At 42.4% G+C, this 15961-nt stretch overlaps 1 protein-coding gene across 7 annotated transcripts in view; it reads left to right on the top strand.

Annotated features, from left to right (window-relative positions):
• Positions 1–15961, top strand: part of SORCS2 (sortilin related VPS10 domain containing receptor 2) — an 822591-nt gene that overhangs the window by 721561 nt on the left and 85069 nt on the right. For all 7 annotated transcript variants that reach the window (XM_074992445.1, XM_074992444.1, XM_074992443.1 and 4 more), the window contains exon 9: positions 13328–13507. In XM_074992445.1, coding sequence (XP_074848546.1) covers positions 13328–13507 — 180 coding nt within the window. The remainder of the gene's footprint in view (positions 1–13327; positions 13508–15961) is intronic.

Raw genomic sequence — 15961 nt, 5'->3', positions numbered from 1 at the left:
TAAGGGGACTTCAAAGTAGCTGGGGTCCTTTCGAAAAGGAGCCCCGTTGGGACGAGCCGTGTGGCGGTGAGCTGCGTCAATTTCGAAGTGCCGCGGCTGCCCGTATGCTAATGAGGCGCTGAATATGTATTTCAGCGCTTCATTAGTAAACTTTGAAATGGCCATTTACATGGCCATTTCGAAGTTTGGGGCTAGTGTAGACACGGTCCTTCCGTGATAAGATATGCGCCTCCAGAATCGGGCTGATCAGCCATCAATGGATTCAAAAATAGGAGGGTGACATGACTATGTCCTACTCTTTATTGAGTGAACATCGAGACAGAGAGAAGAAAACTAAAATATTGCAGACTGTTCTGATGTCCTCATTTTAAAATGGAGAGAATGCAGAAAAGAGCCATAAAAGTTATCTGAATGTTGGAGAAAACTCTTTCAAGTGAGAGGCATACAGACTGCTCCCTGTTTCAAAAAAAAACCAAGAAGTAACTTGTTGGTAAGTAAACACCTTTATCAGGAGAAAACATTGGGTCGTAAATTGCTTTTTAATCTAGCACATAAAGGCATAACAAGAACCAATCACAGGGAGCTAAAGCTAGACGTATTCAAACTGGAAATAAAGCACAATTATTTATCAGGGAGGATGATAAACCATTGGAACAGACTAACAAGGGAAGTGATTGATTCTGCAGTTCCTGAACTCTTTATATCATTACTGGATGCCTTTCTGGAAGGTATACATTAATCAAATACAAATGATTGTGTTCAATACAGGAGTAATTGGATTAAACTCTCTAGTGTGTGTTAATCAAAAGGTCAAAAAAGGTTGATCTAATGGTCCCTTCTGGCTTTAAAATCAGTGTATCATCTATGTAGGATATGCACATGGCTTATTGAGAGCATGAAATTATCCAGAAAGTATTAACTTCCAGTATTTCTTTTATATACAAAATTTCTACACATAGCCCATTTAGATAAGATTTAGATGTAGCCCAGATTGTTCGATGTGCTCTTGGATGCTGAGTCCTTAGTCCTGGATTGTCCAGTCTTGACTGAATAAATAAATGAGATGCTAATAGGTTTCATTTGTAGTAGATTCAATAACCTATCCAGGAATAAAAAGACTATTTTATCAGGCAAAGTATGCATTGGTGCTGTAGCAGTGTTACAAAGACAAGGTGCAGGAGCTAATATCTTTTTATTGGACCACCTTCTTTTGCTGAGAGAGATGAGATTTGTGATTACGCAAAGCTCTTCTTCCATGGATTAAGGTACCACATCTCACACAGGTGAATTAACTACATCAGAAAATCCCCTTTTCATTACTGTGCCAGTATGGTGGTTATAATGTAAACATCCTGTATGTTTCTGCTTTGCAATAAGATGGAGTGAGGCATCAGGTGAGTTCTGAGGCCCTGTGTATGCTGGACAGCACAATGGTGAACTCTTACGTATATAGGGGAATTATGGGCAAACCAGAGAATGCTGTAGGCTGGGAAACTGAGTGTGTCTAGTCAGTTGGCCGATTCCATGGGTGCTCCAGGGCTGCAGCACCCATGGGTGGGAAAACTGGTATATGCTAAGCACCCACCTGTAGCCCGCTATCAGCTCTCCCAGCACAACATGATTGCTGTTGGGCCTCACAGATCACCCCCTCCCAGACCCTCCAAATGCCTCCTGCCTATTGTGATCAGCTGTTCGGCAGCATTCAGGAGGCTGGAGGTGAGGGGGAGGAGTGAGGACACCTAGGACGGGGGCTGAACTGGGCAAGAAGAAACAGGGTGGTGCTTATGTGGAGTGAGAATGGGGCCTGGAACAGAGCCATGGGGGGTGAGCACCGCCTAGAACTTTTGAAAGTCGGCATCTGTGTGTGTAGTATGAAAAACAGTTGTGCTGGAGCACCAGATCCTTTGTGTGTCTTAGGGAAATCATTTTTTACATACCTTTCCCCTGTGCAAATGTCCTCTGTTCTGCATTTATGTGGGGAGCCAGGGAGAATATTTAATCAAAATCTGATCAGTTTTAAACTCTGGTTTGAAGTCTTAAGTTTTCCTTGGAGACTTAGAATGATTTAAATGAATGTCTTCTTGATTTTGTATGTTTGTAAATGGGAGAGAGATAAGTGTATATTTTGGATCTAATTCAGGCCACCCATTTCACAGGTGTGTATGTAACACATATGCAACCATCCTGGATGTCCACAGTATTGGACCCAGGACCTTCAGCACCAGAAGCCTCCTTTAGATGAAGACTGACTGAGGTCAACTTCTAGTCGACTTCACATGTATTAAGCAACTATTTATTATACTGCTCTGTTTAGCAAACTAGATTCTAGCTCCACAAGAGTTCCAGTTCCACCTGGCGTAGCTTTTTGCAGCATATCCTGGCTATGTGCTTAGAAAACACCACGATCCTCATAGCACAAAACTCTGGTGCTGTCGCCAAGGCAGAGTTCCTTTAACTGGGAGTGTTAACATCTCTTAGAGTCTTATGAATCAGTCGCTAGAGGGAGACTGAATCATACCATACCAAGTAAGCCCTGTGTGTTGCTTGAGCAGAGGAAAAGACATAGCCAAGAGTTGCGGCTCACTATAGTCTTTTCCAAAATGTACTTTGCAGGCCAGCCACAGCTGGGAAAGGGGTTTCTGGAGCATCTTCCACACATCAATGTCAATTCTTAACCCAGCAGTGCCATGATTTATGTAACTGACTCTGTATTTGGTAAGACTGATCATAGAATCATAGAATTCTGGGGCTGCAAGAGATCTCAGGAGGTCATGAAGTCTAGCCCCCTGCCCAAAGCAGGGTCAACCCCAAATAAATGATCCCAGCCAGGACCATGTCAAGCTGGGATTTAAAAACCTCCAGGGATGGAGATTACACCACCTCTCTCAGTAACGCTTTCCAGTGCTTCACCACCCTCCTGGTGAAATAGTTTTTCCCAATATCCAACCTACACCTCTCTCTGTAGCTTCAGACCTTTGCTGTTTGTTCTGCTATCTGTCATCACTGAGTACAGTCTCTCTCCATCCTCTTTAGAGCTCCCTTTCAGGAAGTTGAAGGCTGCTATCAAACTGCCCTTCAGTCTTCTCTTCTGCAAACTAAGTAAGCCCAAATCCTTCAGCCTCTCCTCATAGGTCATGTGCTCCAGTTCCTTAATCATTTTCATTGCCCTCCACTGAACCCAATCTAGTGGGTCCACATTCTTTCTATACTGGGAGGTGTGGGGGCAGAACTGGACGCAATACTCTAGATGTGGCCTCACTGGTACTGAATAGAGGGGAATAATATCTTCTCTAGATCCGCTGGAAATGCTTCTCCTAATGCACCCCAATATGCCGTTAGGAAGGCTAACAGGGCACACTGTTAACTCATATGCAGCCCCTCATCCACTGTAATCACCAGGTCCTTTTCTGCTGCACTGCTACTTAGCCAGTCAGTCCCCAGCCTGCAACAATGCTTGGGATTCTTCCCTCCCAAGCGCAGGACTATGCACTTCCCCTTGTTGAACATACATTGCTGTCTAGACTGCTCCCAGTCAGAATATTGACCCACTTGTGATGTCCAACTGCTCCCGAGAACAGAAAATGGCTTGAAAATCTGACCCTATACTTTCAATACCCAGTTTAAGGGTACCAGGGCTCCAAACTCAATTTGCCTTAGGGTCAGTACCAGTCCTCAAATCCTCCTCATGGGCCAGAGGGCACCCCTGTCTGGTAGGGCTCAGGGGGAAAGCGCCACACATACTCTCCCATGCATCTCCCAGTCCCACTTGCCAATCCACATGATCCCCCTCCAGGCACTCCCCATTCATAGAATTGTTTGGCATGGCCATTCCAGGCCCCATGCTTTGGGGGGCCCCATGGCAGCTGCCCTAGCTGTCTAATGGACAGGATGAGCACTCATACTCAGGTTAGCCTGTGGAATCCTGGGTGGGCTAGGGCCAGCAGCAGGGTCACCCCCCCCCCAACATACATACATACACTCAGTGTGACAGTGGGAGCCACAGGGAAGCAGAGCTCTGCAGCAGCCTTTTCTACTCCGCTGCCCTCTCTCAAGTTTGGGGGAGGGGCTTGAGGGAATGTGCAATGGGGGAGGGGGCGAGGCAGGGCTGGGAAGAGGCAGGGCAGGAGCAGAGTAGGGGATGGAGTTGAGGGGAAGGCTATGGACACACACGCCCTGGCTGTAGGGGCTCACATGCCAGCACACGTGTGGGTCAAAGTGTGCAACTGCTTGGGCTGCAGATGACACCTGAGCCATGAGTTTGAGACCCTCCATACTTACCTCCATATTTGATACCTCCAGATCTTATGTGATGCTGAGACAATTATAGATTAGCGTGTAAACTGTTTAGTGTATGGACCATTAGTGAAGTCCTGGTATATCATGACTAGGCTCCAAGATGGTATGGTAATGCAAGTAATAAATAATAATGAAACCAATTTACTGTGTTGCATGGAAGATTCTCATAATTCTAATCCACTTCTTATATTTGCAAATACCCTTTTTGGTGATAATATCTCTTCATAGGCAGCTAGAGCATTTTCTGCATTTAATCATTCATTCATTCGAGCTTAACATAACTAGATACAGAAATTTTATAATGTAAAAACAACATGCTCTTTTATTTCCTACTGCAATTTAGGAAAGCATAACATCTGGCTCTAAAAAGATAATGGAATGGAAATATCATGAATGAAAACTTCTATTATTTGACTTGATCTCTAAGTAGCTGTACTGTATTTCCAAATGGGTAATAAAATAAAAGTTTCCTGGTAATAGAAACCAAGTTAAAAGAGAATAGGAAATAAATAACCCATTATTGCCTCACAAATGACTGTTTCTTTCACTCCTCTAAGTGGTACATGGCTCTTTGTATATGTTTTGTCACCAAATAAAGAGAGACTATTTTTCCTTTGGCTACCACCTAGAGATTTTCTATCAGTGAATATTTATTTTTATAAGTCTTAAAGAAAAATACAATTTAGGAAAACAAAGTTAAACTTCTCTAAACAATTTTGTTAGAGACAAAGCTTTTATTTCAACAAAAATATAGCAGTGCATTCGCAGATTACCCTTCCCACAAAATAAGTCACATGTAGATGAGGCCACATCTTCTCTTAAGTGGCTCCAACTGAAGCCACACGTTCCGTTCGACAGCCCTGGTGAGGTGTGCACCCATATTTAAACAGGAGCTTGCTCCAAGTTGTGTATGTTAACCAGTGGTACATATGTCAGTCCTAGGATGAAATATCATATTCTTGTCAATCACACATAACTTCTGTACCTTTTCCCCTTTGTTCAATCCCTTTATTTCTGTATTTATTGACCCATTATGCTCTGTCTTCTCAGGACCTCTTGAAAGCTTCCTAAGGTGACTCCACTCTGGTAGTGGTTTCTTACAGCAGCAATGGTAGCAGCAAGAACATGTCCTGCACCCTTTTCTGACTACTTCCCACTTCCCAGCTGCCCAGCTCTTGCAGGATCACATTGAACTCCTGCACCTAAATCTTGCCTCTCTGCACTTCACAGCTTGAATTCTGCATGGCTGAATCCAGCAAAATGAGCCTGCTATAGTCAGGTACAGCAGATTCTCTTGGAGAGCAGAAAGCCACTCCACCAGAGCTACTTACCTGACAAAGTGGAAGTATTTCACCTGCTGGGTATGGAGCAGAATATGTTCCTGACCCAGTCATCTCTACTGGATTACTTCTTGCTTCATTTATAGCACCAAAGTCTTGCCTGCTCTTTGATGAAGGTGCCTCTGGCAGCCATATGAGCCTTCCATCCTCATCTCCAGGGTAGATTAGTATTTTTGCATGCTATGTTGTTCAGGTTACTCAAAGACATGGGAGGACTCTTTCCATAGATCCAAGATCCAGTTCCCCTAAGTGACCTTAAACTGGTCCTTCCCAGGCTTATGTCTCTGCCCTTTGAGCCTATGGCTTTTTGTTCCTTTTCCCACTTGTCATGGAAAGTTGAATTCCTTGTAGCTCTTATATTGGTGAGACACATCACTGAAATTAAAGCTCTCATTTCAGAACCTCCATACGTGGTATTCTGCAAGGAAAAGCTCCATCTGTGTCCCCATCCAGCCTTTCTGCCAAAGGTGGTATGATACTTCCATGTCAACCAGAATATCTTCCTCCTGGTCTTTTGGCCAAAGCCTCTCATGACCAACAAGGAGACAGCTGCACACTCTAGATGTTTGGTGTGCCCTGGCTTTCTACCTGTTGCAGATTGACTCAGCCCTTCATCATAATAACTGGCAAGATGAAGGGCTTTCATGTGTCCTCTCAGAGGATTTAGAATTGGATGATCACCTGCATCAATACTTGTTATGAGATTGCACAGGCTTAGGTTGCCTTCCTGGCTCATGTCCCTCTCCATGTCATCTTCAGGGCTGTGGTGTGATCTTCAGTATATATGTTTATGATGCACTAGGCCATCATGCAACTTACCAGAGATGACATTGGATTTGGCAGTTTGGGAGTTACCTGTAATGGAATGGACATGAGCAAGCACTTGAAGAAGCAAAGATGGTTACGTTTTGTAACTGTTGTTCTTCGAGTTGCATTACTCATGTTCTTTCCATGACCCACCCTCCTGCCTCTCTACTGGAGGTCCAGCAAGTAGGAACTGAAGGACTGGGTGTGCTGGTGGCACCCCTTATATTAGCACCTATATGCAGTACCCCAGAGAGTGCCAGAGCCAGTCACCCTATGGATACCAATGAGGGAAATACTTCCCACACCAGAGAATCAGGTGAGCACGTGCACCTGCAACAGAATGGACACAAGCAATACATCTTGAAAAACACCCGTTCTGAAAGGTAACTGGGTTTTTTTAAGTGCAACCAATTGAGTGGAAGAAAATATTTCCAACTTGTTTAGTCTCTGCATTTTACAGAACTTTGTGGCCAATTTTACTATTCAGGGGTTGGGTTTACACTCCAAACATATCCCTGCTCCCCTAGAGTTGACTCCTGTGCAGTCCCATTGATTTCAGTGTGAACTCAAGGAATATGAGGTTTAGCTTTGATAGTATTGTAGAGAGTCATGAATAGAGCAAAATCAATTTTGGACCAAAAATTTTTGCCATCAAAAAATGAAGATTCAGGTTTACTGAAATATTTTGTAAATTTGTATAGACTTTGTCAAATTGTTTTGACTGGGGGAGGAGAGAAACCTGAAAAAGGGGTGCAGAACAAATGGAAAATATTTATTTTTGATATTTTTGAAACAAAGTATTTCATTATTTTTTTTATTCAAAATGACTTTTTGTTTCAAAATTTACTTCTGTTTTATGTTTCAAATTGTGAAAGCTTCTTAAAAATCAAAACAAAATGGTTTGTGTCTGGTCAAACTAAATATTTCATTCCACACAAAATTATTTTTTTTTAACTTTTGAAGCCAATTAATATTTTTTCAGCCAGTTCAAAATATTTTTTGCAGGTTTTTGAGGTCTGCTACACGAAGTGATAAATCAGGTGATCACACTCACGACTAGAGCTGTGTGAGAGGTGATGATGAACTGGAGGGCATGACAAGATTAATTGTCAGATCACTGTGCTCAAGAAAGGGGTTAGAGGAAAAAAGTAGTGAGATGTGGATGGGGAGGCATGATGAAAGTCTTAGGAGAGAGGACTGTTATCGTCTATGCGAGCAGAAATCTTTGAAATGGCCATGGAAATTCCAATCTGCTGATAAGAATAAGGGGATTTCAAGGTTCCTGGGGTCCTTTCGAAAAGGACCCACATCTGGACAAGCAACATGGGAGCGAAACACAGCAATTTCAAAGAGCCGCAGCCAGCGGCTTGCTAATGAGGCGCTGAATATGCATTTCAGTGCCTCATTAGTAATCTTCAAAATGGCCATTTGCACTTGCATGGCCATTTGCATGGCCATTTCAAAGATTTGTGCTGGTGTTGATGCGGCCTTAGTTAGTGCTCAGTGTTGTACAAAGCATTTAGGGAGATGAGGCCCCTGCCTCAGAGAGCTTACAATCTAAAAAGGTAAAACAAAGCAGAGACAGGATGCAATGAGATGACCTGGATGGCCTTTGAGCATCAGTGCTTTCTAATGATGGAGTGATGGTGTTTTTCTGACATGGATTATTTGGGAGAGGGAGGAGTGAACTTTGAGGTGAGATTTCAGAGATGGAGGGAAGGCATGTGGCCTTCCAGGTGCATTCCAGACATGTGGTTGATAGTAGGAGAAGGAGCTGAAAGCTGTGAGGCAGGATTGACTGATGGAGCAAAGGTGTTGCAAGTACTGATGAGAGCAGGAATGGAAATGATGCACAATATAGGAAGCCAGCGGAGAAAACCCATTAGAAGGGATGCATGGTTGGAGAGACAAGCAGGGAAAGACATTTTAGCCGCAAGGAAGATCAGCTCTGCCATAGGGGGCCAAATTTACAGCTCTATAATCTGAATATGGAAATGAAAATACCATCGATCAAGTATTACATGAGCACAGCAAATGTGCGAGAGAGTACGTCAAAGCCTGACTTGGCACACTAGGAGCATTCCAGGTTCTTAAGGACTTTTAAAGTCAGCTGAAAGGCCTTGAATCAGTGAAATCAAATAAATAATGTGTGTGTAATGTTTACGGCAAATTAAAAGAACAGCATGGCTTTGAGTAGCCTGCAGAAGGAAGAAGGAAATGCATTGCTTACAGGATCTGATGAGTTCACAGCATGATAGTGTGGCTGCAGGCAATGAATTAGATATAGCAATAAAAGTTGCCTTCTTGGAACCAGATATTTTCTCTCTGACTACTTAACCCCTCTCTCTGCTGAAAGGAAGTCCTTCCTCATGAAGTGTTGAATATCCACTGTAGTCAATTGGAACTGCAAGTCTATGTCTATACTAGAGGGTTTTATTGACAAAACTGGCATTTTGTCAACAAAACCCGGGGACCATCCAGACTCCTAAGGCGTTCTGTCAGCAGTAAATCGGCAGAATGCAGTACTTTTGTTGACAGTCTTATACTGCTCCCCACAATGCATAATGCCTCTGTCAACAAAAAACCAGTCTGAATGTTTTGCGGGCGCCTTATGTCAACAGACATAAGGGAAACCAGGCAGCCATATCTGCTGTGCTTCTGGTTGGCTGTTTTGAAGAGACAGCAGTTGGGCAAACCTGCTGCTCTCTGTCAACAGAGCAGATCAATCTTGTGGTCCACTTGGTGATTTGGCTGCCATTTGTCGACAGAAGTTTTGTCAGAAGATATCTTCCAAGAAAAGCTTCTGTCGACAAATTGCTGTAATCGAAACAAGCCCAAATGCTTAGCACTTTAACAAAACTTGGCTCCATGTCTGTTAAGTTTTTATCCTCGAGGACTATTTCTTTGGCTTAGGTTGAAATGTGGAAGATGGTAATATAAGTATGGAGAGAGAATAAGAAGAGGAATTATCTGTAATGTTTTTTTTGCTTGGTCTGCACAAAGTTTAAGAGATGTTTTAACACCGGACATGAAACTTGTAGCTTTCCTTACTTCAGTAAATCCCCTCAGGGTTATATCAGCATCATTTGGCCAGGTGATGTTCCTAGGGACTTCTGGAAACCAGTATAACCAAGTAATAATGTTGCAAATGCTTGGGAAAATGTGCTGAAACAGACCATGCTGAAAAGATATCAGTAATCCTGAACTGAAAAATAAAATCTGCCATGTAAAATGTGAATCGAACTGGCTATCTCCAAGAAGAGTGAAAAGCAGATTTGGTTACTCTGTTAATACCAGCATCCCAATTCCTGCCAGACACACAAAAAGAAACAACTGATATTCTGAACAGGATGAATGCACACTTCACATTTTTACTATTGATAGTTGCAGTTGGAAGAGAAGAGCGAGTGAAACATACTGTGACAAGGTCAGAAGAGAGGACTGCTGATGAATAGGGAACAGGCAGCCCAGGAAGGGTAACAGGTGTGCTAGGTGGAGGTGGAGGGCAGCTGGCCAAGGAGCTGGCCCAAATAGATTGTGGTCAGCTGACTCCACTTCAGGCCTTCTGGAAGCCTTTAAAAGTGTCCCCAGTTAAAAGGAGGAAGGAGAGAGAAGGTGAAGCAGAGCGCACAAGAATAAGAGATCGGAAACGTACCAACAGCTATAGACCCACAGACAATGGCGGAGGAAGCCTCAGGAGGAGTGGCTGGGCTCCCTACCCAGCAACAAGCTGAAAGCCCAAACCCCGGGCAAAGGCTGTCAGCCCAAATGCTGGCCAAGGTTAGGGGGCCCTTGCCACAGTACTTATTGGTATAAACTCCTCCAGTCGCGACTTGCCTTCTAGCTGTCCCTGGCCCGTCTGTCCAAAATCCTTCTTTAAAGGTATCTTCTCCTCTCCGCGTTAGCTCCTCCTGGATTTCCACTGACTTCCCATGTCCTACCACATAAAATTAGAACACCTCATCCTGAAACACAAAATCACATCTATTCTTGGATCCACCCACTTCTCTCATCTCTTTCCTCTCTTCCCAGTGCTCTTGCCTTGTTTCACTAGTGTTGGGTTCTTCTCTCATTTACATTGGTGCAAATCATGAGTAATGTCATGGAAGTCTGTACAGCTACAATCAGAGTAAAACTGATATAAGCAAGATGAGAATCAGATTAGCTACATCTCTCCTTCACAGCTTTGTTCTCTTGGACCTGGTACCAGTCTCACATTTATCACTAGATGGCTTTCTCTTTTCTCTTTTAAGTTCACCTGTGAGCCCCACCTCTCTAAGTAATCCCTCCTTCCACAGAGTGATCAATAGGAGCACTCAAGAGCACCCTCTTTTGCAGTGCTGCCCTGTGTTTCATCCTACATTTGCTTTTTTTTTCATTTGATTTAGATTCTAATCTCTTGGCACAAGGAACATGTCTTATCTGTGTTCTATAAAGTATCATGTATGTTTATGACACTGTATAAACATTTTACTATAATAATCCTCTTAAGACTTCTGCTGAAGGCTTGATAATAGATATGATAACAATTTAAGAGGGTTTTAAAACTTTTCACTAATGGATTCCCTTTCAAGCTCTTCCTATACTCTTTAGTAATTTATTTTTCCTCCATGCCCATCCCTGTTTATTGGCTTGACTATTCTTAGGCAAATATGATGTTAGTCATGGGATATGGTAAACTACCAGCTGTTGCATGCTCATTCCCTTGCTTGCTTATGATTAGTGCTGGTAATTAAAGACAGCAGAGAGAGCCATTAATGGGATTCTTAAAATATCTATTTCTGATTCAGTACAAAGTTTTACTTGCCAGGCATTGTAGACTCGCTTTTAGAACACCACGTGAGAGATTTTATCTGCCACAAAGCTCTTTCCCACACATTCTTTTGTTCTGGCAGATGTATCAATGACATTTTTAAAATAGTTTGGAATGGTGAATTTGATTCAACATTGCAGTTAACGCCTTTTATATGCAAAAATGTTTTTGTCTAGCTTTTCATTATACATACCTTCCAAAGAGGTATTTTTGCATGCCCCTTCTGCCCTCTCTACTCTCTGATTTGCTCACCTTGATCATTTTTTTTCTGATTTGTCCACCTTAATTCCTGTTTTTGGTTCTCTGTGCCTTAAATGTTGAGTCTGTTCTGGTATGGCTATGGTCTGAAGAAGTGGGTCTGTCCCACGAAAGCTCACCTAATAAACTATTTTGTTAGTCTTTAAAGTGCTACTTGACTGCTTTTTTGTTTTGATAGTGTATAGACTAGCACGGCTTTCTCTCTGTTATTTCCAAAGAGGTGCTGGCTATGCAATGTATTTATCCATATATATATATGTACTTACCTCTTGTTCTGCAGCTGGTCAGCTCTTTTTACTCTATGTGAAAAAACAGAAATATTATAAAGGTGTTGTTACTTAGTTATTCAGAGATCATTCTCTCCTGCTACCTGTCTATTTTTGGACATTCTTCTTTGAACAACAACTAGTTTATCAGTATTTCTGCATTAATAAGGTAAGCAGCCTGGATACAATATGCAAGGAGTTGTTGCAACCAAGTTTGTAGAAAGAAGTAATAATCTCTCTCCCATGATATGATGCTTCTTTGTATGCAGCACAAAATGGCATTTGCCTTTTTTGCTGCTGTATCCTATTGCAAACACAAGTCCAATTTTCTGTCCTCTATTATTGTCTGTTTGAGCATTACTACTTTCTGATTTCTTCCTATGATTGAATATTTGTGTATTGGACTATTTTCCTCAAGATGAATTAGCCTACGTTTTTCCTTGCAGAGGATGGAAAAAGGAAACAGGAAGTACAGCAAAGAGGCTATTGCAGTAATTCAAGCATGAAATTATGGAGGAATGACTTCTGAATGTTGTTGTTGTTATTTAATATTTATATTACAGTAATATTCAATGACCCTGCTGTGCTCAGCACTTGGCAAATATGAAGGAAGACATAGTCTCTGCCAAAAAGAGTTGTTGTTGGTGGGTTTTTTTTAATTTTCTAGACCTCTTTGTAATATGTGCCCTAATTGGTGGTTTAGATCATATGGAGATTTCATGGACTTTCATCTGTGTCTTGTGAGAGTACATCGCATTCTGGCTCCATCTACATTACAGTGATCTTTCAAAAGATGTTCTTCTGGAAGCTCTTCTTTCGAAAGAGCACATCCACACACAAAAACAGATCAAAAGAGCAATCTGCTCTTTCAAAAAACAGCGTCCACACAGCGCCCACTCTTTTGAAAGAGTGGGCCAGGAAGCGAAAAATCCAGCACCATTAGGACTGTTCTTCCAAGAAAAGGGGCCCCAGATCATCTACACATGCTTTTTAGCTGAAAGAATCTTCTGGAAAAAGGTGCTCTTCTTCATTTGGGAGAGGAAGAGGGCCTCCAGATGAAGTGCCGCATTCTTTTGAAAGAAATTCGAAAACGCATTATGTGTGTGGATGCTCCGCTTGTTCCTTCAGAGGACAGCCTGATTTTCTGAAAGGACTAGCTAGTGTGGACATGGCCTCTGTGTCCCTTCAGTCATAGATATCTCTGCCACAAATGTGAATATTAGTGGAGACTTTATGATGCAGAAACTTGTTGATTAAGAATTGAGAGTTCCAACTCATTTCCAGTAAGAAAAAAAAGACACCTCTTTCAGGCATTAATAATTTATTTGGATTCCAAAGTCTAGATGAAAATTATATCCCATAATCTGAGACAGGTAGTATATAGTAGATTTCTTAGTACGTAGTCTGAGAGAGAACTCATAGTCAGGGATCTTGAACATGTGTGTATTTTCTCTCAAAACTAGTTTAGTTTTTTGTCATGTACATATGATGGTATATTTTAATTGCCAGTTATAATTTATCTTCTCTCTTATTTCTTTTTTCTGCAGGATTTACAGATTATCAGTACAGATGAAAACCAAGTACTTGTGGCTGTTCAAGAATGGTACCAGACAGACACACACAACCTGTACCAGTCTGACCCACAGGGCGTATACTACTCGATTTTACTCGAGAATGTCAGGAGCACTAAGCAACCAGAAGAGAATGTCTTGATAGATATTCTTGAGGTAGGCAGCTGTGCCAATATTAGAACTTTGTTGCTTTCTGCCTCTTCCTTTGCCTCTCCTACTTTTTATTATCAGCAACTCTAATAATGAATGTAGTTAATTTATAGTGATAACATTCTCCCCAGTTCTCTAGAGTGATGACAAGTGAATACAGTATTACTCTAATTCTCTCTCTCTGCACTCTTCCTTGTAAAGTGTTGGCTGTTTTATAAATACAGCGTTTCCCGAATTCCCAAGAATATTCAGGAACAAGTTCAGTATTTTTCACTTTCTTCAAATACGTGGTCTGGTGTTTCAATACTGAAGAGTCAGTACTACAATTCAGTTAGCACTAGTTTATTGTAAAAGGAGAAATATAAACAGCTGTAAAACTGCCATAAGTAACAAAATTTGTCTTATAAGCTATACAGCAATATTCTTTTTAGCTTACATTTCAGACACTAGCTTCTTTTTTTGAGAATGTAATTGTCAGATACTATGTAAGTCCATTCACTGAGTTTTGCTTACAGACTTAAGTGTGTGTGTGTGTTTTTTAACTAGGAAGCTTTTTTTTGGCCCCACAAGAGGGTCTAAGTAAATAGCTGTTATGTAAACCTAGTTCAGGATCTTACATGTTGACCTAGACAAATGAAGAGCCAGCAATATTTGGGTCAGATCACAAATCTTCTTGCTTTCTGTAGACCCTGTTTTCCTAGAGGCTACTGCGAGAGGAGCAATCATTGAAATGCTCAGCTCTGCATTTTAAACCTGCAGCAGTTGGCTAAAGAAAAATGGGAAAGTAGCTGTTTAGGAAAAGTTTCCCATCAATTCTCTTGTTTAGCAAGATGGTGATGACAAAATTTGAATTTAATAATCTGTCTCCACTGCAGCATTAATAAAAAAATAATTCTTACCAAATGCATCAGATTCACAATACTCCTTAGCTTGGCACATAAGCTGAGAAAGAAGTTTATGTGATTCTCGCCAGTTGGAGGGAGAAAATGATGGTACAGGTTGGACCTCCCTTTCCTGGCACCTTCAGGACTGGACCGGTCCAAAATGAGAGAATTGCCAGACCAGGGATGCCATGCTGCCAGCTCCACTTCTGGCCCTTTGTGGCCAGCCTCCGCTGGCCCCAGCCAGTTTGCTTGCCAGTGGCCCCTCTTCTGCTAGCTGCTGGCTGCCCCAGATCCCCTGCTCTCCTACTCCCTGAGACCTCAGCCGCCGGTGCTCGCTGGCCCAGGAACATACTTGGTCCTTTTGGACCACGGATGTTGCCAGACCAGAGATTCCTGGTTTAGGGAGGTGCAACCTATATGCTCCAGATTTTTATTATCTCTTTTACCTTTCTAAAACCCCCTCTTTTTTCAATAGACTGCAGTGACACAAGGAGGTGTGACATATTTTCCAGTCCACCATCCCAATTCAAGTACTGACTACCATTCTGTGGGGAAAGGAGATTATGGAAAAGGCCACATTCTTCCTCTTGTATAATCAGGGTGCCATATACTGATTTTAATGACAAAAAATGACTGTTTCTACAGAAGCCACTTGTTCCAAAAGTGGCATGCTAATAAACGTCCTGGGAAAATGCTAATGAGGCACAGGTGTAAATTTCTGGCAACTCATTAGCAAATTTCTGGCACCGGATTAGCATACAGTCACATGATTGGGAGTCCAGAAGGAGCTCTTCCAGACTCCAAAAAAGCATGTAAAAGTGCAGCCCCTGGGGGATGTCCTGGAGGAAGGAGGATTTCCTTCTGGGAGATCCCCCGGGGGCCGCGCGTCTACATGCTGTTTTGGAGTACGGAAGATCTCCTTCTGGACTGTCAACCATGTGACCGTATGCTAATGAGGCACTGGAAATTTACATCCATGCCTCACTAGCATTTTCCTGGACGTTTGTTAGCATGCCACTTTCGGAGCAAGTGGCATGTGTAGAAATGGCCAATATAATTTTGCTGCTTTTTGCTCCTTTTAGCTGGGCACAGCCATCACAGCCAAAAGGAAAGAAGCTGGGTTCTCTTCCTTCTCTGGCATCTTCTAGAACATTGGTTCTCAATCTGGAGGTCATGAAGGGTCACAACTGCTCTGCTCGTCTCTTATTTTTAAGGAATTGCTGGTATGGGAAATGCTTGGGACTACTGATTTAGGCTACGTCTACATGTGAAGCCTACATCGAAATAGCTTATTTCAATGTAGCAACATCGAAATAGGCTATTTCGATGAGTAACGTCTACACGTCCTCCAGGGCTGGCAATGTCGATGTTCAACTTCGATGTTGCGCAGCACCACATCGAAATCGGCGCTGCGAGGGAACGTCTACACGCCAAAGTAGCACACATCGAAATAAGGGTGCCAGGCACAGCTGCAGACAGGGTCACAGGGCGGACTCAACAGCAAGCCGCTCCCTTAAAGGGCCCCTCCCAGACACACTTGCACTAAACAATACAAGATACACAGAGCCGACAACTG

This window comes from Carettochelys insculpta, chromosome 4, assembly GCF_033958435.1.
Source record: "Carettochelys insculpta isolate YL-2023 chromosome 4, ASM3395843v1, whole genome shotgun sequence".
NCBI classification, from domain to species: Eukaryota; Metazoa; Chordata; order Testudines; family Carettochelyidae; genus Carettochelys; species Carettochelys insculpta.
The sequence above is the reverse complement of the archived record's forward strand: the minus strand, read 5'-3'. Positions and strand labels throughout refer to the sequence as shown.